Below are 25,799 nucleotides of genomic sequence, written 5' to 3'. Positions count from 1 at the left end.
GTTTTGTGCCCTGAAAAGTGATTTAACACAACCTATCACTGTGTCTTCGGGGCCTTGGGCTATGCAGCACCTTATCTGCTTTGTTTACTGCCAAAAATAAGCATATCTTGTGTTCACTCCTGATACTTGCACAGAGCTGAAGTGGTTGTGGGGGAGCCTGCTGAGCTCTGTTGTAGCTCTTCGGCCATTAGCAAAAATCAGTTTTCAATTTAAAACTCTGCGATTCCCGCTAAGAATTGGCATGGACCCCAAGGAAATAGTTTTTAAAAATGAGAAATTTGACTTGTAAGCATCGAAATTATGATCTTGAGCCTCTGAGATGTGATGGATTGGCTGCTCAGGTGATTTTTGTGCATGGTTTGCAAAAAGGTGGGGAAACATATAACCCATGTATTACCTATATATATATATACACACACACATACAAGGTGTACAAGGTGAAGGGGCACAGACACACTTAGGATTATTAACTTGCTGTTGATTTGCCATTGTAACAGCTCCTGCCTGGGAGCTAGCTATTTATTTATTTATTTATAAATAAACCTGCTATTGATCTGATGCCTTTGGGACAGAATTCCTGTCCAGTGTGCGATGCTGATAATTCAGCAGCCACTCGTTCCTGAGTGCCCACATCACATTTAGCTGTGGATGGACCCTTGAGGAATGGCTCTGACCCACAGCCTGTCCCCCAGCCCACCCAAACCCCCACTTTTGGGGTTTTTGCCCCCTGCTCTTGCTGGGCTGTGGCAGTGAGTCCCTAAAACGCTGCCCTTTTGCCTGTGTGCTGCAGGAAATTTAATCTCCCTGGTAAATGACACCCAGAGCTATTTTGGAGCTGGGCTCTGGAGGGAAGGAGAAGCACGTCAGCGATTTGACTGGAGGAGGACGACCCAGAGGAGGGTCAGGGGGGTGGCACAGCCTAACCCTGGCCAGCAGAGCCACTGCAGGGGGACTTGGGGGGACCTTCTGCTGCACCTCCCTGCCGTCACTGGGGTTTCTGTTTTATTTCCTGGAGGGGAAAGGGGGGGGGAACCCAAGCCAACATGGTCTCCCCATGTCCTCTGGTCCCCTCTTCCCTCTTCCCCCTCCTTTCATCTCAGTAGGAATCGGATTTTTCTTCCTCTGCCCAGAGCTTTGTCCTCCTCAGACTCAGACAAGACTCCAGGTAAGACCAAACCCTTCAGCTAAGGAGAGGTGGATTTGGGGATGCTGATGTCCAGCAGGAAGTGGAGAAGGTCGTTGGTAGCTGAGGGAGGGGTGAGGTTGTCTCTGTGCTGTGCTGAAGGATGTTTTGCTTTATGAAACATATTTGGGGATGGAGCTGGAGGTGCAGGTAGTAAATCCATCCTTCCTTTGCTCTGAGCCAAATGTGGATTTTTCTGCTTAATTACTTCTGAGCAATGATCAGCCTCCAGAGGAGGAAAGTGAAAAAGGTCAGGTTTAGAGCTGTAGACTCAACTTGATGCACGTTGTCCCCAAATCTGAGACACAGCTGGGCATGGAGAGCCTGGAAAACACATGGAGAGGTGGCAGAAAGGAACATTTCAAAAAGCTTTATTTCCAGGGCATCATCTCAGTGCAGCTTTTCTCTTCAGCCACGACTTTTTTCCTCTCTGAACTCCTCTCTGGTGTCAATACAGATTCACTCTGCAGCCCCCCACCCTCCTCCCATTTCTCCAAATGGTTCTGAGGGGAGATAGGGAGAGATGGAGCTGGACAGCTGAGGCTATTTTGGGCCCTACAGCTCAATGGGGTGGAGTGACTGTAATGACAATGACGTCCACTTGTTAAAATACGAGGGCTTAGGTCGTGGCTGATTGTCACCAAGGGAATTCTTTGTCCATATGGGAGCTGTGATCCTGCAACTCCCTCGTGGAGGAAATCACATGGGCTAAACCAGGGGCATTTTACCTTTGCAAGCCTGTTTTTTTTCTGGGATTCTGCTGCAGCTGCTTCTCTTCTGGCCTGTGTGTAAAGCAAAATGCAGCTGGGTGAAATTAGTGATAAAATTTCTGTATTTTCATTGCTCCTTTTCTGTCTCCTGGGTGGGAAGCCCAGAATTTTGTGTGCTTTCTCTCTATTTGTCTCCTTTATTCTCAGCCCCACAGAACAGGAGTGAACATCAAAATGGGCCCAGACCTCCCTGGTGCTTTGGCCTTTTGCTGTTGTCAGAGCAGCCTTGGGAGGCTCAGAAAAATTGAAGGAAAAGTGGTTGCTGTTGAGTCCTGAGGGGCTGCTCTGTACAGTCTGAGGCCTCTGGGAGTTTCAGGGGGTTTTTTTAGCTCCATCAAGGGTGGAATGTGAGGTCCTCATGTTGCAGTAAAACTCAAGGAGGGTGAAGTCCCTTCCCTGCATGGAGTTTCTTGGAGCTGTTAGAGTGTTGATGGAAAATGATTTCTGGCCGGGTGGTTGAAAGTGGGATGAGTTTTCAAAGATAGGTCTGTCTCTGTAGAAAGATAAAAAGTGTTTTAACTGTATAAACCACCTAAGTGGCTTGAATCTCTTGTGGTTTTCATGAAGTGTGTGCTGCTAACGTGGCTGGGAGGTGTCTGACCCTCTTGCCCAGTGATGTGCACAAACCACGTGATTTGTTCTTGCTCCTTGTTGGAGTTCTCTAAATGTCTGAACCCTTCTTTGCTACCAATCACTGGGAGCACCCAGGTTATTGATAAGGGGTTAATAAGGGGAGCATGAGGGGGTGCAGGTCCCTCTGGGGCACTTGGTGCATTTTAGCCCTACCCTGAAGGTCAGAATTTTCTCGAGCTTCTCCTTTACCCTGAGGTTTGCTCACACCACGTCAGCCCCTGGCCTGCTAGGAGCTTTCCCTCAACATCTCCCAAAAAATCATCCCTCAAAATCTATCTCCCATGGGTTTTGGCTTAGGATGGAGGCTGTGGATGGGAGGGAATGCAGACAAGCCTTACTCTGAGTCCAGTTAGAAGCTCCTTGCAAAAGGCTTCGTGCGCCGCGGGCTCTCTGTGTCCCACACCTCCAGTAATGGATCCCCCACAGAAACCTCTCCCATCTACCCATCCAGTGACCTTTGGACATGCCAAAATCGCCTCTCCCTCACTGAAGTGGAATGCAGAGTAGGCCAAGCTAAGCCCTGAGCCCAGCTCCTGAGGCACAGATACCGTTGGAAGGGGATAAATCCCTCCTGCCCGGATTAGAGCGCTGAACCCCGATTTGGGGGTGTCACGGGCAGGCAGCACTGGCTGTGCCGGTGTGCATTTCACCCCCAGAGCTCCCTGTCGGCTGTGGTGGCTCTCAGGCACCCACCAGAGCCCGGCTGATGTCACCCAGGCTGCAGCTGACACCCAACACTTGTGCTATTCCAGAGCTGTCGTTCCCTGGGAGGCTGCTGGAAGCCAGAGGGCAGCCGGGTTGCTGCTGTTTTCCCTCAGCAGGATTTTAAACATCAAAGGAAACCCAAACTTCCCATTTGACAACTCATGGACTTCCCCTCCCACCCACGGACTCCATTTCCTGGTGTTTTTAGATGGAACAATACAAGCAGATAAGCCATGTAAACGGCAGTGATAGCGGTGCTGCCTTGATTTTTATCAGGAGCTTTCATTTCAGGGATGTTCTTTGAAAGCTCAGGATTCAGAGGCAGGAGGTTCCCTGCAAATCCTGCCTTTCCTGTCAGGAAAAGGAGTGAGAGGATTAGAATTTAGCATTGCAGAGGAAGTTCAGGAAACATAAACTCCAAAGGCAAGAAAAATACCTCAAATCAAGGCATTTTTGACTTGGGCAAGGAAAGGGTAAAAGGATTGAGGAAATCAGCAAACAGGATCATGATGGGGCTTAATGTGGTGGTGAAATTCTGTGCTTCTGATCTGTGTTTGGACCTTGGTGATCCCTTAGGTTTAATTATGTCCCCAAAGTCTCTAATTTTGCTACTCGAGGCCACCTTTGTCTTGGGAATGTTTTATGGGATGGATTGCACCGTGCTTTTTGCTCTGAGTCCTGGTTGAGAGGAATAGTGGATTTGTCTTTCCAAACCAGCTGTGGGTCTGCTGGTAGACAAAACCAGCACTGGGAGAGAAAAGAAACAGTGGGAAGGATTCCACTGATTGATGAATAGAAAAAGAGATTTGCTTTTACAAATAAACTTGAGGTTTGCTGATAAATTAAATTAGACACTGAAAGACGAAAGAAACAATGGGGAAGAAAAAAACCCTTAAATTCTGTAAGAATTAAAAATGAAAAGGGAGGGTTGTACCTTAGAGGGAAATCTCTGGTATCAAGTGTTTTGGGAAGTCTGAACCTCTCAAGTCCCTCAGCCAATGGGGAAAGAGAGAAGGGAAATGTGGCTGGGAAACTGGGATAAAAAGGAGGCTGTGACCTCCAAAACTTGGAGAGATCCCAGGGCAATGCCCCACGGCCTGTCCCTTTATTTGAATAAAGCCAAAAAGGACTCTTCTGTCTCCTTTTTGGACATCAACCTCTGGAGTCTGTAGATTAATTTTCCTAACATGGTGGACAGGATTCTCTTTCTGATCCTTGAATGGAAAGGCTTGGACAGAGAATAACCTGCTCCCCCATCCTCTCCCACACAAAGAGCTGCATCACAGGCTGCTGCCAGCCTGGGGGACAGTTCCCCATGCTGGGGGCCCTCTGCCTTCTCAGAGGCTCTAGAAGGTGTCTAGGTGCAGATCAGCAGGGATGAAGCAACGTGAAACCAACCCAACCCATCAGCCAGCACTGCACAGTGAATCCCAGGAGGCTGGGATGGAGCCAAGGGTGTCCAGCCTGGAGAGGAGAAGGCTCCAAGGAGAGCTCAGAGCCTGAAGGGGCTGCAGGAGAGCTGGAGAGGGACTGGGGACATGGAGTGGGGTGACAGGATAAGGGGGAATGGCTCCACACTGCCAGAGGGCAGGGCTGGTTGAATATCAGGAGGAAGTTCTTCCTCAGAGGGTGGTGAGGCCCTGGCACAGGTTTCCCAGAGGAGCTGTGGCTGTCCCTGGAAGTGCCCAGGGCCGGGCTGGATGGGGCTTGGATCAGCCTGGCATGGTGGAAGGTGTCCCTGCCATGGCAGGGGTGGCACTGGATGGTTGACCATGGGCAGACCGTGGGTCTCTAAGGTCTCTTGCCACCCAAACCATCCTGGGATTCGGTGGCACCACCATCAGGGCTCTCCCCCTCCTGAGGAGTTCCATTTCTGAGTGCTCCATCAGCTCTCTGGTGGTTCCCACTGCAGGGCACTCACTGCCCTGCCCATGGGGAGCCAACACTGGCAGTGGTGGCACAGGAGTGGGCAGGAGGCCTGGACCAGCTCTGTGCTGGCTCCAGGGCAGGGAATTATTTATTTATCTGACAGCTCTGTGCAGTTCTGCCTCTTTCCCCAAACACAAACCAGGGAAAGTCCGAATGAATAAAGACAGAAGCAAAATTATAAGTGCTGCCAGTTTGCCTTTGGCGTGCTCAGAAATGCCCCAGATGGGAATGTGATCTCTGCTGCAAATGATTAATTACAGAGGGATTACGTGGGCAAATGTGACACTGGCAAATGTCTGAGATTTATTGGAAAGGGCATTTGCATTGACTAGCTTTATTCATGCTTTGTTGCTGCTCCTGTTGCTTCCAAGGGAGCTCTCCTGGCACTTGCAGAGAGTTTTTATTTTTTTTAAAAGTTTCAGAGTTACTGGGATTTTTTGAAGTTTGGATGAACATGTAAATAATTGAAATCAGAGTAATTATTGAATAAGTTTGATTAAGATTGGCAAGCAGAAATATTAAATATTGTCCTTTGAGTAAATTCACAAGTCTGTCCTCTCCTGACTCCTAAATCTGTTTATCATCCTAATCCAGAGTGATGTGTTTTATCCCATTTGAAATCATGAAATGTAATTTATCTTGTGTAGCCTGTCCAGCTTGTTAGATGTGTTAGAGACATCCACAGCCTCATCCTTCTGCAGGTTAGGATTTCATGCCTCTTACTGCATTTCATGCTCTGCACACCCATAAAACAAGTTTTCCCCCTTCTTTTTCAGATGGGGACTAGAGATACAAGAACTGGAGTGTCTATCTCATAATTATAAAAGCAAGCCAGCAGCAGAGCAAGGAAGAAACTCTATTTTTTCTTTCCATGTTAGAAAAACATCTAAAATAATGATGAGCATGCGCTGTTTTCACTGATCCCCAGGTTTTTTTCTGGCATCCTGGCCAGAAAAAAAAACAACCAAACTTATAAAGTGTAAAAAACCTTATAGAGTGTGAGGGTACATGGTGAAAGGTGTAGGTAAGAGCAGGGGATGGGGGTTTTCACCCCACACTAGGAGGTCTGTGGACACAGGATCTTGAACTGGATGGGGAGGATCATCTGCAAACAGCAGATGAGTTTTTGGGAGCCATGGGAGAGGAAGGCTGGACCTGGGGGCCACTGGGAAGAAGCATCTTGGATGGATTTGCTGCACCATTTTGGTTCAGGAGCAAAACCAACAGGAATGGGGTGTTTTTGGACTGTTCCTGACTCTGTTTTTGGCTGTTCCTGACTCTCTGTTTTTGGACAGTTTTTGGACTGTTCTTGACTCTCTGTTTTTTGACCATTTTTGGCTATTCCTGACCTTCAGAGGCACCAGGGAGCATCTGGGGTGTGTTTGTTTGGGTACAGCTTAGCAGGGAGAGAAGGATGCGCTTTAGGAAGTGAGCAGCATAAGAGCCAGGCTTTGAGAGCCCTCCCCTTGCTCCTCTAGGCACAGAAAGTTGTCCTGGTGATGGAAATGGCCCCCTGGTTGCTGAGAGGTCCCTGGCAGCTCCTCTCATGTCTCTGTAGCCACCTCAGTGCTCCAGGCACTTGTCCATGTTATGCAGAGCCCAGTTTGATGGAGAAGTGAAGCAACTCTATTTTTCTGCTCTTTTTTGACACTGCAAAGCTGGAAATAACTCAGAGTGATGCCTCTACTGGACACAGAAGGAACCCAGGAAGGGTGAGACGTGGCAGTGTCTTCTGAGGGTGAATCCAAGTGTTCTGATGGCACAGTGCAGCCTGAAGTTCAAGCTAATGGCTGGGAAGTGTTGGGACAGGAGCTCTGAGTCTGTGTTTGGAATGTTAACTCTTAGGCAATGCAGTGAAGGGTTCTGCTGGGCTCTCCAGAGTTGAGCTGAACCTCAGCATCTCCTTCTGAGCTCTGAGTCTGTGTTTGGATTGTTAACTCCTAGGCAATGCAGTGAGTGGTTCTGCTGGGCTCTCCAGAGTTGAGCTGAACATCAGCATCTCCTCCTGAGCATTGAAATGGTCCTTCCCCAAATGAGCAGAAGACTCTGATTGTCAATCAATTGACTTCAGTGGAAATTTCCACTGACTTCAGAGTACTTTGGCTCAAGCCCCAGGCTCCTATCTGCCCCTTCTAACCATTCATGCAGCTCCTCTGCCTGCAGCTGCACAAGCATTTATGGAAAACACATTTTAAAGCTCGGCTGAGGGCAGAGGTTGGAGGTAGTAAGAGGATCCAGAGAAGTCTAAACTAATTCACAGATTTCAGTTTGAGACCAAGAGAAAAAGATTTGTGTATTGAAGGTGGCCACTTGGCAGAAAGTCAGCTGGTCTTAGCACTGATGACTGCAGGTCAATCATTCTTTGCCATCTTAGCATTTACTAAAAGTAAATTTTCCCTGTTACTTTTTTCCCCCCTCCCAGATTTAATGTTTGAAACCTCTTTCTTTATTTTCTAAAGATTTGTGGCAGAATAATGAAATTTGCTCAGTACCAGGAAACAAAAGCTACCAAAATTGAAATAGTTTAGAAAGGGTCGATCTCATCTAAAAGGAAAAGCCTTGGATTGCTCCCTGTCATTTTGTGTGTTCTTTGGAGTGGGAGACACAGGCTAGGACAGGACATGGTGTAGATTTTCTGTTAAGTGTAGAAAGGTTACGTTTGGTTTTGCCTTAGATCTGTGACCCAGATGAAGTTTCAAGTTTGGTTCAGCAATACCATCAGGAATAATAATAATGATCCCAAAATCATGGAGTATCCTGAGCAGAAAGGGACCCACAGAGACCATTGAGTCCAGCTCCAAGCCTTGCTCAGGACAGCCCCAAGAATCCCACCCTGTGCCTGAGGCAGCTTTCCAAAAGTTTCTTGGTCTCTCATAAAAAATACCATTTTGTATTTTTGTGACACCCCTTTTCCAGTGTATGGAATTAATGGTAAACTTGTATTTTTCAACCCCCAGCAGCATAAATGGAATTTAAATTTGGGATCTCTTATTAATTTTCATGCACTATTTGTCATTTACCTCAGCAAGTACATTGACATATATACACTGTGCACAAAATTATTTGTTAGCCCATCCCTGTCTTGATCTGAAGAAATGGGAGGGGAGACAAGAAACTGGTAAAATAAGTGATTTTTCCCAAGGTCATGCAGAAAGTTGTTCCAGCCCTCAGTCCCTGATGCCATCAGTGATTTGTGCATTAACAAAAATGCATTAACAGGAGCTGGAGGAGGATGGAGAAATGGTGATTTAAGAAAGTAAAGCAGGGTTTGGCCTGCTCCTGTTGATTTCTGCTGGAGCTGGGGGGAGATGGTGAGAGCACCTGCCATTGGGTGAGAGAGTGGGTGGATGTGTGGCCAGCAGGGAAGCCAAACTGCTGCAGGATTAAGAAGGATATTTCTGTCTCACTGACTGGGTTTTATTTCCTTTCTGAGTTAGAGCACCCAGAGCCCTGGTCCTTCTGCTGTGTGCAGCACTTGGAAGGTGAAAAAGCAGGGATGTGCTCACCTGGAGTAGGACCATTCCCATGGTCAGGAGCTGCCAGGACAGAGGGGTCTGGCATCATGAGGCCAAAGCAGTGTGAGAAATAGCTGCTCACTTTTCATAGTTTGGGAAGGTTTATGAAACCTTATCAAAATTACAACAGGAGACTGAATAAAGAAAAAAGGTTACAGCGCTGGGAGCGAAAGATTTTCCCTGCCATATGCTCAGCCCCCTCACCATGGAGATTTTTCCCTTTTAACCCTTCAACCCCTCCCAAAGTTCTGCCCACCAACCCCTTCTTTGCTGTCCAGTGGTGGAGATCTCTTCCTCAAATCCTGACTGGAGCTCAGATGTCACCAGTGACAAGCCAGCCCTCCCTGATGTCCCTCCATAACCACGTGAGGGGGGTACAGCATAACTATAAATCTATAAACTTTTCTTAACCTATGTACAGGATATTTGTCCATTAGTTGTGAGAGTCAATCGTTGCATTACTCATCTGTGACAACAGCTTGAAGAGAAATGGTGCACTCAATTCTTCTTGGAAAACCTGGTCTAGAGGGTGACATTCCTACCCATGGCAGGGGGTGGAATGGGGTGACCTTCAAGGCCCCTTCCAACCCAAATTCTGAGAGGGAGGCAGTACCTTGATGGGTACACCTGTTTCTCAGAATGGGGTGTCCAGTTTGTTCCTCGTGGTTGCAGAACCAGCCCTTCTGTCACTGTTTTAGTGCAGGTCACTTTCTGAGTGCCACAGAGGGAAGGCATCACTGTGTTCCTGCTGTACGGACAGCCCAAAGAGTTCTGGTTTGCCCAGAGGCTCTGTGGGTGAGTGAGCTGCCTTATGGAACAGTTCATTAACCTCAAATAGAAGAAATCAACAAGACCAATAATATTCCAAGGCCTTCTCACCCATAATGAGAAGGGCATTAAAACATGGGTATCACAGATGTGTTTTCTGTAAAATACCTTTGCTAAGATTTTTCTCCCAAGAAGCTGATTTTTCTCCTCAGAAGCAAAATGTAAACAATAATTATGTGCTGCTGTGGAATGTGGCAGGTGCATCTTTGATTGGTCTCATCTGAAGTGTTTCTACTTGGTGATCAATCACAGGTCGAGCTTTGTTGGGACTCTGGTCAGTCACAAGACTTTATTATTCTTCTCCTTTCTTTGCTAGCCTTCTGATGAAGTCCCTTCTTCTATTCTTTTAGTATCGTTTTAGTATATAATTTTCTTTTAATTTACTATATGTAATGAAATAATAAATCAGCCCTCGGAAACATAGAGTCAAGATTCTCATCTCTTCCCTCGTCCTGAAGACGAGGGGAGCATCATCACATGTGGGGGTTCCAGGTGACAAACACCCTGATGCCACAGGACTGCAGTGATTTTTATTTTTGTTTTCCTGCCCCCTCTGCCCTGCTCTCTGCTGACACTTTTCTCTGTGCCCCTGCAGGAAGGAAGCCAGGATGGATTACAGCTCGCTCAGCGGGGTCCCGCGCTTCCTGACCCGGCCCAAGGCCTTCATGGTGTCTGTAGGGAAGGACGCCACGCTGAGCTGCCAGATCGTTGGAAACCCCATCCCAGTGGTGAGCTGGGAAAAGGATAAACTTCCAGTGCAGTCTGGGGGAAGGTTTAAAACCACGGAGGATGGGGATTTGTACCGGCTAACCATCTACGACCTGAGCCTGGAGGACAGCGGCCAGTACATCTGCCGGGCCAAGAACACCATCGGGGAGGCCTTTGCTGCTGTCAGCATCAAGGTGGGAGAGGAGACCACCGTCACAGAGTCAGCTCCTTACTTCATCCAGAAACCTTCCAACATCAAAGTAACCCTGGGAGAAGACGCCATGTTCAAGTGCAAAGTCCAGGGCAGCCCTCCCCTCTCGGTGAACTGGGAGAAGGACGGGAGATACCTGAGGAACAAAGCGGACGCCGGGCGCTTCCAGATCGAGTCTGCTGGCGACTCCAACGCCCTCACCATCCAGTGTGCCCAGCTGGGGGACAGCGGCACCTACACCTGCCGGGCAGAGAACCTCATCGGCTCCGCCAGCGCCTCGGCCGCGCTGGTGGTGGAGACGCGCGGCTCCTCCAACCCGGGCAGCGACAAGACGGCCTCCTTGCTGTCCCACCTGCAGAAGAGGCGGGAGGAGATCAGGAAGACGGACATCTCCCACGGCACTCTGGACTCTTCCTCTGCCCACTCCTACTCGGCGGTGGAGGGGCTGTCCAGCCTGGGCTACGGCCTGTCCCGGGACTACGAGCGGGCGGCGGCGCTGGCCAAGGGCGCCCGCAACGCCGCGCTCGGGGCGCTGACGCGCACCTGCAGCGTGACCGAGGGCAAGCACGCCAAGCTCAGCTGCTACGTGACGGGCGAGCCCAAGCCCGTGATCGTGTGGAAGAAGGACAACGAGGTCATCGTGGAAGGCCGGCGGCACGTCATCTACGAGGACGACCAGGAGAACTTTGTGCTGAAGATCCTCTTCTGCAAGCAGGCGGACAACGGGCTGTACACCTGCACGGCTTCCAACCTGGCGGGGCAGACCTACAGCTCTGTGCTGGTCACCGTCAAAGGTGGGTGGATGTGGGTCTCACCAGGGTGGGTGTGCCCACAAGGACATGCCCTTGAATTAGGGTGGGGTGGGTGGTTTGGTTTGAACAAAATGTCTGTGTTAGATGTGTCACGCTTTTGGAGTCATTCTGAAGAACTAGGACTGACCTTCACAAGTGTGGAGTGACCCAATGGAAGGCGAGTTCTTCACCACTGACTGTGGCAAACAAAGGCATCCTGGACCCAGGAGGTTTTCTGGGAGCATTCAAGGAGCATGGACTATCCAGCAACCCAAGCTGGGAAAGGCTGAATAAAGCTCTCCTGGTGGAAAGGGCTTGGGCACTTGAGTAGATGACCTGGGGACAGAGTCCCATTGCTGATGGTTCTTAGGAGGGGCAGTAAAGAGGTGCCAGGTAGGGATGGATGAGGCAGAACTGGCTGTGATGCTTCAGGTTTCAGCTTTTATATTTTCACATTCTGTGCTCCTTTAGTGTGTGGATCTGAGCTTCTTATTAGGGCATGGTGAGCTCTGTGCACAGAGCAGGGAGACAAAACAATTCCTGCTCCAGCTGGGCACCAAGGACAAATGATGCAAATCTCAGGCCCAACAGCATAAACAAAGGTGGATCAAAGAGAGAAAAACAACTTGATGGGCTAAAGCTGGAATTGGATAATGAACTGCAAGATGCAAATGGAGCAGAACTTATAAAAGTGTTAGACCCTGTGACTGGTTGTCCATTTAGTAACCTTTTTAAGTTCCCCTGGGGTGTAGCCCTGGCTGGGCTCTTGTGCTGCCCAAGGTGGATCTGTTGAAGCCTCCTAATAATCCCTGCCTTGTTCCTTAGCTCCATCTAGTCTCTGTTCTAGGTCAGCCTGCACAAGGCATCAGCTGGTTGTGGGGCAGCTGGGGTGCACCAGATCCCTAAGGCTGCTGTCAGTCCTGGTTTCACAGTGATGTCAGAGATCCATTCCCATGCTCTGGGTCAGTGACTGCCAATGCCCTGTCTCACCCTCCAGGCTTTAATCACATCTGGGTTTGTGTTCACCATGGGGTTTACTCAGACATGCCATGTGTAGTAGTAGTGGAAGCCCCTCCCTACAAGATGAGCACGTCAGGCTGCCTCAGATCCCCTGGGGGACCTACTCCAACTCTAATTACAATCCAGCTCAGTTTTCCTGTACAGTGACCCACCAGCAGCCTGGTTCTTGCCAGGCTCTTCAGCCTTTTCCCAGCCTGACTTGCTGGATAGTTTGTGCTCCTTGAATCCTAGAAAACCTCCCAGGTCCAGGATGCCTTGGTTTGTCATAGTCAGTGGTGAAGAACTTGCCTTCAGAGGGTCACTCCACACTTGTGAAGGTCATTTCTAGTTCTTCAGAATGGCAACCAAAGTGTGACACACAGTTTTTATAGAATCCCAGAATGGTTTGGATTAGAGGAGACCTTAAGAATCATCTCATTCCAACCTCCTGCCATGGGCAGGGATACCCTCCACCAAACCAGGTTGCTCCATCCAACCTGGCCTTGAACAATCCAGGAAGCTCTAAATTTTCCAGCTGCTCTCCCATTTGGCAGAGGGGACAGCAGGCAGTTTGCAACCCAGGCAGCACCTGTAAATGAGCTGCCAGAGCCAAAAGATTTTGCCACTCGAGTGGGAAAACACAAGGACTTTTCAATGGTAGCAAAATAAATTAGAAGCACAATTAAGTAGGAATTGTCTGTGTTTCATACTCTTCTTTAAGACTCTCAGGTGTTATTTGATTTTCTGTTTTCCCTTTTTTGGAAAGTGGCTCGGTCCCCGTGCCCATCAGTGACACCTGATCCGTGGAACTCACTGGCACTTGTCCCACCCCTTGCTGTCCCTTGGAGGTGCTGAGTGGCGTGGGGAAGGGCATTTGTCCTGTTCCATAAAGCTGTGCTTACCTCATGAGCTGGGACTCAGAGCTGAAGATCAATCCTGGCCCTTGGGTGGGTGATCACTTTGGGGGTGGATCAAGCTCAGTTCCCTGCCCAACACCTTGCAAAAACAAATGTCCCTGCTCTGCCTGTGCTCATCTTACTGCTCTCATGGCTGCAACCTGTTCCAGAGGAGGTGGGGAAAGCAAGGGAAGCAGCCAGGCTGGGAGCAAGCAGCTTGGGAAAGGGTTATTGATCCCTGACTGTTGGCCAGAGCTGCCTGTGAGTCAGGAGGCTGAAGTGGAAATGTTTATGGATTGTTTATTTTTTATGCCGTACCACGTTTGGCTCCCTGTCCAGGCCAAGGCTGCCATGGAAAATCTACGTGTGTTGGTTATAATTAGGCCCTGATAAATGACTCTCCTTTGTGTCACCAGAAGTTCTTCTCAGCCCTCCCAAGACAGGTCAGAATGATGCAGCAGATGAAAAAAAAGCTTTTAATTCTGTTGAGTTTTTAATTCTGTTGTTTGTGTCACTGGTGATGCCATTGGTTCATCAGCTGTCAGGCTTAGGGAGGGAAATCATCTTGCCATGCAAGCTTGTCTTTGCTCAGCCATGTAGGAGAGAGTGAATTCTCCAAGCAGCCACCCCTAGAATCATGGGGTCAGAATGGTTTGGGCTGGGAGGGACCTCAAAGCACATCTGGTTCCAACCCCTGCTATGGGCAGGGGTGCCACTCACTAGACCAGGTTGCTCAGGGCCCTGTTCAAACTGGTCTTGAACACTTCCAGGGACGGGACATCCACAGAAAGCTTCCTATATTCTGTCAATCTACATCCTAGGGACCTAAGGACACAGGAACCCAACATTTGTGAACTCTTTGTTGAGCCTTACAGACCACTGAGCTGAAAAAAAAACCAAAAAAAGGATTTTTTTTTTGAGCTGTTCCTATATGAGATTTAGTGAATCAGACTTAAAGAAAGGCTACAGGGCAGAGAATCACTCTCCTAAACAAGGAAAACTGAAGCTTGATTAGATTCAGAAATGTGTCTGGAACAGAGATAAAATCACAATCTGTGCACTGAGATGTGAGCTGTAAAAGGAATTGGGGGAATTGTGGCCAAGAATAAACCTTTAACAAATCAAGGAGTGGGGAGGATGGGAGGAACAGAAATTACCAGCTTGGGTTTGCTGAAGGCTTTGGAGATTTCCCTAGGCCATGTGGAAAGTTGGTGAGAACAGAATTCAGGTCTCCACCCTGGGCCAAGCCGTGTTCACTGGAATCCCTGAATAAAGTAACCAGATACTGGAGGAGAAGGTTAAAGGTTCAAGCCAAACAGGATGGAGATGGGAAAAACACTCTGGTGCTGAGGCCACCTTATTCTCCCTCTGATCAAATGGGATTTTGGATGGTCACTGTCATGATAGTCATATTAGAGATCTGAAAAAGAATTGCAACTTGAGAAATGAGGAGGTAGAAAGGAAATTTGGAAAGCACAGTAACTAGGAAGACCAAAGGCTGAAGATGGTGGAAGCTTTGCAATCCACATTTAGCCAGCTCTTACTGGGAGGATTTTCCATATTCTTACCTTTCCTGGATCTTTTTCATCAGGCAGAGGGAAAACTTGCCTCTGGAATAATAAATGTGAGAATTCCAGCAATAAGAAAGAGGAAATGTAGGCAAGTGAAGAAGGGAGGTCCAGAGGGCAGATGTGCCTTGATAAGGTTAAGAAAACATTGGGCTTCTTTGCAGGCTGCACCTATTCTTAGCAAAATATGTGTTAGCAGGACTTGCTTTTTAAAAATAACATCCTCTCATTGCCAGTTTGCTTGCTGTGGGCCAAACAAAAAAGCCTATGACAGACTGGAGAAATATCTCCTCAGGATAAGCAGCATAATGAATCTCTGAATTTCTTGCAGTTTCCTGCTAATTCCACGAGCTGCTCTTGCTCTGTGCCCCCTCAGTGTTTTGCTCTGCTGTGTGTGGCTCTCACATTTTTCCCAGTGGGCAGGTTTTGGCAGCTCTCTTATTTTCTGGTTTATTTGCACCTCTCTGACCTGGCTGTGGTGCTGGTTATGGGCCAGATGATTTGGGATGCCTGCTCTCAGGAGCCCTCTGCTCCTTCTGTAGTCCCCTGACCCAAATCTGCCCCCTCTGCCTGACCAGGCACGTTCTAGACCTTGTAAAGAGCATGGAGGGATGCTCAGGAGGAGGCTGGTGGGTTTTGGAGCCACTCTGACATCTCCAAAATCCCTGGGCTGGTTCACCCCAGGCTTCAGTTCAGTTTATCAGCTGCTGTTGCTCCGAAGCTCCATTCAGAGGGAGATAAGACGTGCGTGCACATGTCAGCAGGACGAAAGCAGAGTTGTTTTCAGAGGATATCTGTGACCCCAAGCTGCCAAAGATAGCCTTGCACTGCCTTTCCCTGGCTGGGAGAGCCGTGCTGTTACAGCAGCATGCTCCTAAGAGTCAACCAACCCTGCTGTGCTTGAACGTTGAAGAGCTTTTTCCTGGAATAGCTTTTTTTTTTTTTTTTTTTCACTTTGAGTACTGCTTAGTGACTGTAAAGGGAGAGGGGTTAATGATATGGCCAGCTGCTCCAAGTATGGGAATCCACTTGTGTGCCTCTCAGGTGCAGCTTGTGTTTCTTTTTGGCCCTTGTGCAGGTCTGCGTGCTCCCAGTGGCAGCTCCAGCCTCCCTCCTGCCAGAGGGCTGCATCCTTCTGATCACAGCTTGCTTGGCCTCACAGAGTCCCAGAATGGTTTGGTTTGGAAGGGACCTTAAACCTCATCTCCTTCCAAGCCCCCTGCCATGGGTGTGGATGCCTTCCACTATCCCAGGTTGCTCCAAGTGCTGTCCAGCCTGGCCTTGGGCACTTCCAGGGATCCAGGGCAGCCACAGCTGCTCTGGGCAACCTGTGCCAGGGCCTGCCCATCCTCAGAATAAAGAATTTCATCATAATGCCTGATTTTACCCTAAAAAAAAAAAAAATCAGGAAAAAAGAAAAAAGGCTAATCTCCATCTGGAGTGTGGGCAGAGCAGATCTGTGTAACCATAGCTGAAGGCTTTTCAAGGCAAGACTTTGACTTGCCTTAACTGAGGTGTATTTAGGCATAGCATTAAAAAACCAATAATTTCTAAGTTGGCATGGTTAGTGTCACCTTCCTGTGCCTGGACATAGTGTGGGTTCCCAGTCAGGTTTTACCCTCAGGATAGCAAAGGTAGTCCATGGCATTGCTCCCTCCAGGTGGTCTGTCAAGCCTTTAGAGCCTTTAGGTACCTTATTTAAACTGAAAGAGGAGAGGTTTATATCAGGTATTAGGAAGAAATTCTTTACTGTGAGGGTGGTGAGGTGGGATGGAGTCACAAAAAGCAGCTGGGAGCTGGCACAGCCAGTACTGGGGGTGAAGGTGCATATCCAGGCAGGATCTCTGACGGAGCACGAGCAGTGTCTCAGTGCTGGCTAATCCCAGTGTGTGACCAGACTGTGGCACCAGCCCCGTGGCCCTGAGCACCAGCTGTGCTCTTCAGCCCAGCTCCTTTCCCCCCTTCAGGGCTGGGGTGTCAGGGGGATGTCCCAGTGCAGCTGCTGCTGGAGTTTGGCATTGTTCAGCTGATGAAATGATGTCCCTCACTGCCGTGCAGCTGCTTTGTGCGTTTGATCCATGCAGCCAGGGCACTGCAGCCCCACTGCTGGGGAGGGCTGAGGCTGGGGCTCCTACTCTATTTCTGTTATTGTCATGGGCAAAAGCTGCTACAGAGCTTTGGAGCTGGTGGGGAGAGCAGAAAACTCCTCCTTTTGTGTTTTCCCCCAGGTCTGATTGTGCACAGCCTCCTCACAGCTCTTGTGCCCTTTCAAATCGCTCTGCTGGGCTGGATTCTGCTGTCAGGCCCTTAAAACACTGGTTCTTTCAGCTGCTCACTCTCACCTGGAATTTCTGCCCTGTGCTCTGTCCCATGACCAGCTTGTTTGTCATTAAACCAATTCCAGAAGGATTCTTTTTAAGGCCTTTTACTCCAACCTGGCCTCGACCACCTCCAGGTGTGGGGCAGCCACATCTCTGTCACTATGGTATTTTATGGAAAATCTCTTTGCTAAGATGTTTTTCTCTTAAAAAGCTGAGAAGCTTCAACTTCATGTTTTGCTGCTTTAAAATGGAATTTAGAAAATTGTTTACTCAACATGTAAGTTGTTTTAATTTAATGTCTAAACACAGCCAACTGTGTCAGACTGAGTCTGTCACAAGTTATTATCATTGTTGTCTAACCTTCTAATGTCTAATTTCTCTTTTTTTTGGTGTAATTTTAATATATAACTTCATAGAATATAGCATAATTCCATAGAATATAGCATAATTCCATATAATATAACATAATTCTGTATAATATAGCGCGATATACTATACTATATAATGTAATGTAATATAATATAGTGTGATTTAATATAATATACTATAGTGTGATTTAATATAATATACTATAGTGATTTAATATAATATAATATAGTGTGATTTAATATAATATAATATAATATAATATAATATAATATAGTGTGATTTAATATAATATAATACAGTGTGATTTAATATGATATGATAGATATGATATCATTGATATGATAGATATGATATCATTGATATGATATGATATCATTGATATGATATGATTTAATATAATTTCATATAGTATAATATAATTTAATTTCACTTCATTTCAATTTCATTTCAATTCAATTCAATTTCATTTCCAATTTCAATTTAATTTCATTATTTCAGTTCAATTTCAATTTCATCAATTCATTGCATCATTTCATTTCTTCACCTTCTAAAAACTTAGAGTCAATTCTCATCTCTCACCTCATCCTAAAACCCACAGCACAGCTCCTCTGGGCAATGTGTGTTAGGGCCTCACCACCCTCAAAGGGAATTCCTTCCTAAATTCCCATGGAAACCCTTCCTCATCTCTCATTCTCCTTCCTCTTTTTCCCCCCCTAAGAGCCCACCATACCCTTCAAGGCAAAACTGCAGGACCTGGAGGTGAGGGAGAAGGAATCTGCCACCTTCCAGTGCGAAGTGCCGGTGGCTGGGACAGAGACAGCTTGGTTCAAGGAGGAGACCAAGCTGCAGCAGAGCAAGAAGTACAACATCGAGGAGGAGGGCACCTACCGCCGGCTCACCGTGCAGAACGTCACCGCGGACGACGACGCTGTTTACATCTGTGAGATGAAGGAAGGGAGCAGGACCATTGCAGAGCTCTCTGTCCAAGGTAAGGGAGATGGGAGCATCCTCCACACGGGTCTCGTGAGCTCTTGGAGGTCTGTAACACACCCAGGATAGCTCAGCTACCCTTGGAGGCATAAAAACCAGCAGGATGGCTTCTGGGGTAGTGTTGGAAACAAAAAGGTTTAATAAAAGGTAAAATAACAAAACCCTTTACAGAGAAAAACCCAGCCAGGTGTCAGAGGTCTTGCTCCTGGTAAAACACCTCACAAAAGCCATTAGTTCCTTTGCTCTCTTCTTTTCTAATAAATTGCTCAGGTGGGACTTTTTGGCTTCTGTCCAATCAGCTGTCCTTAAGCTTGATGTGAAGTCCCCTATGAGATGTCTTTTCACCTAATTGAGGAGAGAAACTTCTGGGCTTATTTCCTTTTTAGGGAGACAAAGGAGAGTTTTGTCACTGTGTCAACAGGGGGCACGTTGCTATAGGTAAGAACAGCCCTTGGTATTTCAGATTGGCCAGAAGTGTGGGATTCACACGTGAGACTCTGGGTTTGGCCTTGTGAGCAGGGTTTGCCACGTCCATGTGGGCACTGAAGAGGAGCAGAGTCCCTTGTGGTGTGAAGATGTGGTCAGTGGGTCCCTGGGGCTCCTGGCAGGGTGTGTCAGGACACAGGGTCACACAGCAGGGACAGGCTGTGCTGCACAAGATGTCACCCAGTGGGTGACATCCGTGCTGAAAGAAGCTTCCTCCAGCTGTGGCCTGGCCCTGTAGACTTCTCTTTGATACCTTGGAGTGGCTACCTGAAACAGAGGCTAGACAAGATTAAGAGAATTAAAGTGGGTTTCTATTAAAGGCCTTCAATAGGTTCACCTTGGGCAGTCAGAAAGGGGCAACACCCAGGATGGATGATGGTCATGAGTTTTTCATGCAGTTACAAGTTTGGTCCATTTACAGACCAGGGGTTAATCCTCCAATTATAGCTTCAGGTAATGAAGTCATTTACTCCAAGTTTTCTCCCCCAAATTCACAGAATTCCCAGAATGACCAGGTTGGAAGAGACCTTCAAGGCCATCAAGTCCAACCCAGCCCCAGCACCTCAGCTCAGCCCTGGCACCCAGGGCCACATCCAGGCTTTGTTAAACACACCCAGGGATGGGGACTGCACCACCTCCCTGGGCAGCCATTCCAGAACTTTATCACTCTTTCTGGGAAAAACTTTTCCCTGCTATCCAACCTGTATTTCCCTTGACACAGCTTGAGGGGAATTCACTGTTTCCATCTCTCAGGGCCTGAGACAGTCAGGTGTCCCTGAGCTTCAGGCTTAGAGAGGAATTGTTTTGTCTGAATAAAATGGGAGACCAGGAGCTGACAGGCTATGGAGTTTTAGAGCTCTACATTAAAGCAGTACAGGATCTGAAAAATATAAAATCTAAATCCTAAGGCATTGCCTTAACACGACTCCAAGCACCAGATGTGTCCCCTGGCACTGTCCCACCCATCTTGCCCAGAGTCCAGTGAACAGAGTGCCGACTTTCATCCAGGAGTGGTGCTGACCACAATGGAAAGGGGGGTTTTTGTGGCCAGATGTGTGGTGCAGGCTGCAGTCAACACCAGCATGGTTTAGACTGGAAAACACAGCTCCAGATCCCTGGGAGCTGTTCTCTGGAGTTTGGGAAGGGGACGAGGAAAGGACAAAGTGTGGATGGCCATGTCCAGGTGTCCTGAGTCTGCTGGTTCAGACTGGAGTGGAAGTAGGTGTAGTCGGGTATAGTGTGGGTGTCTGTCAGTGAGAGACAAACCCCAGAGCTGCAGGCACTGGAGGCTGTCACAGCTACAGGATTAATCTTGTCCTGTCTCATTTGAAGCCTGAGTATACTCCCAGTGAGACCAGGAGTTCTTCATATATAAATTGCTACATGACAGCTGGGTGATGTGCATCCTCGTGCAAATTCCTTTTTGTGCCACCAGTAAAGAGCTGGGAGTGCACAGAGGTGGATGCAGAAAGGAAAATTGAAAATTTAGTCCAGAGACTTGGGAGAGTTCAGACTGACACCTTTTTGTTGCACCTTCTGATAGGTCTGGACCAGCCCACCCCTGTGTGCTTGGTCCCAGTAGGACAGCTGGTATTTTTTTTACTTGTTTGTGCTGTAATGGTATGTTCCATCCAAAAGAGAGTGACTGAGCCAGGTGGAGCTTTCTGGAGGGAGAGGAGGCAGAGCCTTCCTGGGGAGCCTTGTGCCTGCCCTGGGAGGGGATTGGAGAGGGCAAGGTGGGGTGGGGACAATGTGAGAGCTTGGCCAGAGGTGAAGAGCTGTGGGATGAGGACAGTGCTGAGGGCAGAGAGGTCAAGGAGGAGGATGAGCAGAGAATCAAGTCTTGAATCTTTGGTGAAACCTGTGCCTGTTCTGTTATTTTATGAGGGAGTTCAGCAATGCTATCCATTAAACAGCTCTGGGTGATCTGCCTGGAGGAAGCCTCTTTCACCTCTCAGGGACTGCTCTGGAGCTGGAGCCAGTCACTGTTTGGTCATTTGGGGTGATCTCCTTATGGTCTGGCCAATCTTTTCTGTGAGCAGTCACATCTTATAGCTTTGAGGTTGTCCTAGTAAGTGATGATAATTACAGTCACTTGGAAAGGACATACATTCATTCAATGTGAATTTCTCGTCTGACACTAAGAAGAAACCTGAGATTTTCAGTGTCTTTCTCATTAATTCAGGTAACTTCTGTGTCTGCCATGTTGGTTATGTGGCTTTGATGGAGGTGACATCCTGAAGGCAGAGGAGACACCTGTCTGGCTTTAGACTGATCTACTTCAGCAAAGTTGTAATTTGAATTCCCAGCATATATGGGCAATGAAAGCTGTCAAATCTATTTTCTTGCAAGGCCATATATATTTTGTGTTTACCCAGCATCTGGCTCTGCTTGGTAGACGAGAAACCTGAGTGACTGCAGTCAAATAAGATTTGCTTTTCTCTCTTTAAAGGCAAAAATGAATCCTTGGGGTCATCTGTTCTGTGTGATTCAGAGCCTTGGAATTAATTTTTAGGTGTCTGTATGATGTCTATAATATTCTGACTGGGTGTGGACTAGTCCTGTTTCAGTCTGGACGGTCCAAAGCGTTTAATATCTGCCATTTGCTGACGATGATTATTTTGTTATCTGAAGGGAACATCATTAAAAAACTCCCACGGAAAACTGCTGTCTTCATCAAGGACACAGCCACCTTCTGTGTGGAGCTGGACAACGACTGCCAGAACGTCAGGTGGCTGAAGAACAGAGAGGAAGTGAAGCCCAGCGACCGCATCTCCATCACCTGCTCCGGCAAACAGCACACCATGACCATCCGGGAGTGCAGGGTGGAAGATGCTGGGGAGATTGCCTTCCTGGCTGATGAAAGCAGGACTTCCACCCAGTTCACTGTGACCAGTAAGCTTCTCTTTTGTTTGGCCTTGGTGTTGTGTCTTCCCAGGGGACCGTTGTTGTTTTGAGTGCCACCGTGATAATTTTGGGGTCCAAAAGCAGCTGAAGGTTTGAGGTCTGCCACAAAAAGCCAACAGCCTGACTGTGAGTGTTGTGAGGTGTTTGGAGGGATCCAAACAGGACTTCCACCCAGTTCACTGTGGCCAATAAGCTTCTATTTAGTTTGGCCTTGGTGTTGTGTCTTCCCATGGCAACGTTGTTGTTTTGAGTGCCACCGTGATAATTTTGGGTGTCCAAAACCAGCTGAAGGTTTGAGGTCTGCCACAAAAAGCCAACAGCCTGACTGTGAGTGTTGTGAGGTGTTTGGAGGGATCCAAACAGAGACAATATCTGTGGAGTTATGGAGTGGATTGGGTTGGATGGGATCACCTCATTCTACCCCATGCCATGGGCAGGAGCACTTTCCATCAGACCAAGATTTTCAGGTCCTTGTCAGCCTGGCCTTGAACACGTCCAGGGGTGGAGCATCCATGGTTTCTCTAAAAGCAGTGTTGGGGAAAGACCATGGCACAATCTTATCTTACTTGACAGAGCAGTAGCAGCAGGTGCAACATCATCAAGACTGGACCTGAAATGAAATTTTGGTGAAGTTGCCCAATTTTATTTGGCATTATTTTGATGACACTGCATTTTCCAGGTGAAATCTGGTTTATTTAAGACAAAAATACATATGATTTCTGGCTCTGTTACAGTTCTGGTTCATATTTGAACAAACCACCCACTCCAGTCACAATTCAGGAAGAGTAAATCTTTTCTTCCACCATTGCAATTGGGCAGTGGCAAAAAGAACTCTTTTATTTAACAAATGTGTAACTGCTGAATTATGTAAACTTGGTCTGGGCATTCTGAAGCCATTGAACTAAAATGAGGGAAAAATGAGGAAAGTGTCACATTTGGTTTTGTGACAGTTTCTAAGGTATTTGTAAAGCTGTACCATCCAAACAAGCACCTGTGCAATGGGAACAATAAAGTTCAGTTTGATTTCAGACATGGCTGTTTAAGTTATGAAGAAAGGGTTGATTCATGGAATAGAAATTATAAGAAACTGCCTTCCCACAGGTATTGCTGAAGAAAACATTGCATTACCATTTCTGATGGCAAGGTCAAGAGATCCCATTCCAGGGCTTAGTGTTCAGCTTAATGTTACCCTAATGGGACCTTTGACATCTATCTGTGACCACAGTTACTGACAGGCTGGTAACTGTGCACCCCAAACCACTTCTGTGTCTATTTCTGTAAGGAAGGAAAAGCGTATCGCCTTGAGATTTCCTATTTTTACACTTTGTGCATATCAGATTCGCTGCTTGGAGAATCCTCTGTGCTATGTCCATGTCTTTTTCAATTAGCTGGGTGAGACTGGTTGTGGTTCTGATATCTTTTATAATGTACAGGCCATGTTTGTGTATTATTTGTCATCTTTCATTGTTACCATGCCCATTTTAAAGATGGGGAAACTGAGGCAGGAAGGAGATCAGTTGTCCCAGAGCTCAGTTTTTAGTTTAGACTCATCAACAGACTCCATCTACAGTCAGGAATTCTTGAGTGTGTCCACTGTGTGTTTCACCCACCTCCCATACCTTCTTTAAGCTGGATTAATTGCTGCTGAGTGTGCTGTTCATGGGATCACAGCTGGAGTCTGGTTGACTGACTTAACCCAGACACCTTCCAGATAGCCAAAATTAAATGAAATTAATCCTGGGCCATGTCAGTAGAGGTGTAACTAGAGCACATCAGGTAATTCCTCTTGACCCTGTAAGTGGCAGCACATAGTGAATAATCCTGATGGGACTTGAGCCTTCTCTAAAGGGTTCAAGAGGAATGGAAGGGTGAAAATAAATATTCATTATGCAAATACCTCCAGAAATACGTTTGTAGCCTCAGGTACCATAAAATATCCACATCTCCTCAATAGTAGGTTCTCATGGTGGGGACATGTCTTTGTCATTTCCTTTTGAAGTTAATGCCCCAGTCCCAGAAGCTGGTTCTGCATAAATTGCTAAAACAAAGATCCCAAATGATGTCACTCTTGGGAGACAAAATTACAGCTTCTGAGCGGGGGTAGCACAAGATTCAGGAGCAGGACAGATACCCAGATGAAAAAAGCTGCAGGGAACATCCGAGCCTGTGTAACAAGCCAGGCTCCTCATAACTCTTTAAAGATTTGAACAACCTTAGAAGATGGGTAAAGCCATCAGCAGAGTGAAATTAAGAAGCTGAGTGTTAGTCTGCTTTCCCAGGAGCTGTGAAGGGCAGAAATGTGGGTCTGTATCCAGCACTGAAGATTTAAGCCTACAAAATGTTTGTTGAAGACTCTCTGATTGTCTTGACAGTGTAATGCTCTGTGTAGAAATCACATATGTTTAACTGTGCAATTCAAGTATTGGACATCAAAATTTGAACTTGATCTGGAATGATAATGATTCTGTGATCTTTGTTTAAAACATCCTCAAAGCATCTTCCATCCATTCTCTTTCTTTTCCACCTCACATCAAGGTTTTATTGAGGTTTATTAAGCAGGATGAACTTTTAGTCCAGCGTAAGCTATTGTGACTTTTCTCCTCTGATGGAACTCACTGCTCTCCTTTGTTCTGTTTCTTTCCCTCGCACAGCTCCCAAAAAACCTCCCACCCAGCCCCCAGCTGACCCTGTGGTGAAAAATAAAACAGAAACCTCAGTGACACTGGCGTGGTCCCCTCCGAGGATGGAGCGGCCCATCCCGGTGGACGGATACATCGTGGAGCGCAAGAAACTCACCGGCTTCACCTGGGTGAGGTGCCACGAGTCCCACGTCCCCAGCCCCGAGCTCACAGTGAGCAACCTGGCAGAAGAGGCTGACTACCAGTTCAGAGTGTCTGCTGTCAATGCCTACGGACAGAGCCCCTACCTGGAGTTCCCTGGGAGCTTGCACCTCGGTGAGCACGAAACCGGCGCTAAACGGGGTGGTCGGACACGTGGGTGCTTTGAAAACACTTCCCCTGACTTTGAGGATGGAGAAATAGCCCAGCAAATCCTCTCTGCCTTCACTGCTGGTTCTCCTGCCTCATGCCAACCACTGGCCTTCACCAAAGGGAGGAAGGAAAAAGTCCAAACCCACCCCAGTGAGGGTGGTTGGGTTTCTGTGGCGGAGCTGTGGGTGTGTTCATGTTCCAATATCCCACATCAGGCTGGGGAGGAGGCAGAGCTGTAAACCTGTAAATGCTTCTTCTGCACCTGCAATGAAAGGAAAACTTGAGATGGCCTTATGGTATAATTTTCAATATATAGACATGAGATATCGATCTTGCACCTGGAGAATATTTATGGGTGATCATACCAGTATGAAAACCAAGTTCTAGCCAGTCTCTCTTTAATCTAAGAATTTCTAGGAGAAATCCAATGGTTTTGCTTTATTTCTAGGGTGCCAATGTGCCCATAGAATCATTGGGTGTAATGGGATTTCTTCTTCCTTTGAATCACTGCACTAGAAAATATCTGTACAGATATTGAAGACCCACACAAACTTTGATCATAGCGTGTCTTGTGATTGTGTCATCCTTGTCCCTCGCTGCCTGAACATGCCTGTATTGTCCTAGAATATCTAGCATTGACTCATAGGGAATATCTAGAAGTCTCTCCTTCTGAAATCTAAGAATAATGTTGGCTATTCAATAAACAACACACCTGTAGGGGACTTAGGTGTTTCTGGCCTATGCCTTTATGCATTTTAGGGGTACAAAAAAATAAGTAAAATACACCTGGTTTTCTAGACCTGCAAAAACAGGACTCCAGAGGTCAGCTACCTGCAGCTGGAGGAAACAAATCCTTTAGATCAACCATGCATTTCCTTCAGTGCATGAGAATTTTATAAAGCTGCATTAATTAATTCTCACGTCTTGTTTACCCTGACAATTTGGTTCCTAAGATGAGTTATCCTCCATGACAGTGTTGTTCTCAGAGGTGTGTGTTGTT

The 25,799-nt window shown here is 47.3% G+C and overlaps 1 protein-coding gene across 18 annotated transcripts in view; it reads left to right on the top strand.

The window, feature by feature from the left end:
* The first annotated feature begins 958 nt into the window (after positions 1-958).
* The window catches only part of OBSCN (obscurin, cytoskeletal calmodulin and titin-interacting RhoGEF), a 186,307-nt gene continuing 161,466 nt past the window's right edge, over positions 959-25,799 (top strand). For all 18 annotated transcript variants that reach the window (XM_084214522.1, XM_084214521.1, XM_084214515.1 and 15 more), the window contains exons 1-5: positions 959-1,165; positions 10,159-11,276; positions 18,145-18,414; positions 21,537-21,797; positions 24,461-24,763. In XM_084214522.1, coding sequence (XP_084070648.1) covers positions 10,172-11,276; positions 18,145-18,414; positions 21,537-21,797; positions 24,461-24,763 — 1,939 coding nt within the window. In that variant the 5' untranslated portion in view covers positions 959-1,165; positions 10,159-10,171. The remainder of the gene's footprint in view (positions 1,166-10,158; positions 11,277-18,144; positions 18,415-21,536; positions 21,798-24,460; positions 24,764-25,799) is intronic.

Source organism: Fringilla coelebs (genome assembly GCF_963513975.1).
Source record: "Fringilla coelebs genome assembly, chromosome: 1".
NCBI lineage: Eukaryota > Metazoa > Chordata > Aves > Passeriformes > Fringillidae > Fringilla > Fringilla coelebs.
This window is presented reverse-complemented; position numbering and strand designations above follow the sequence as displayed.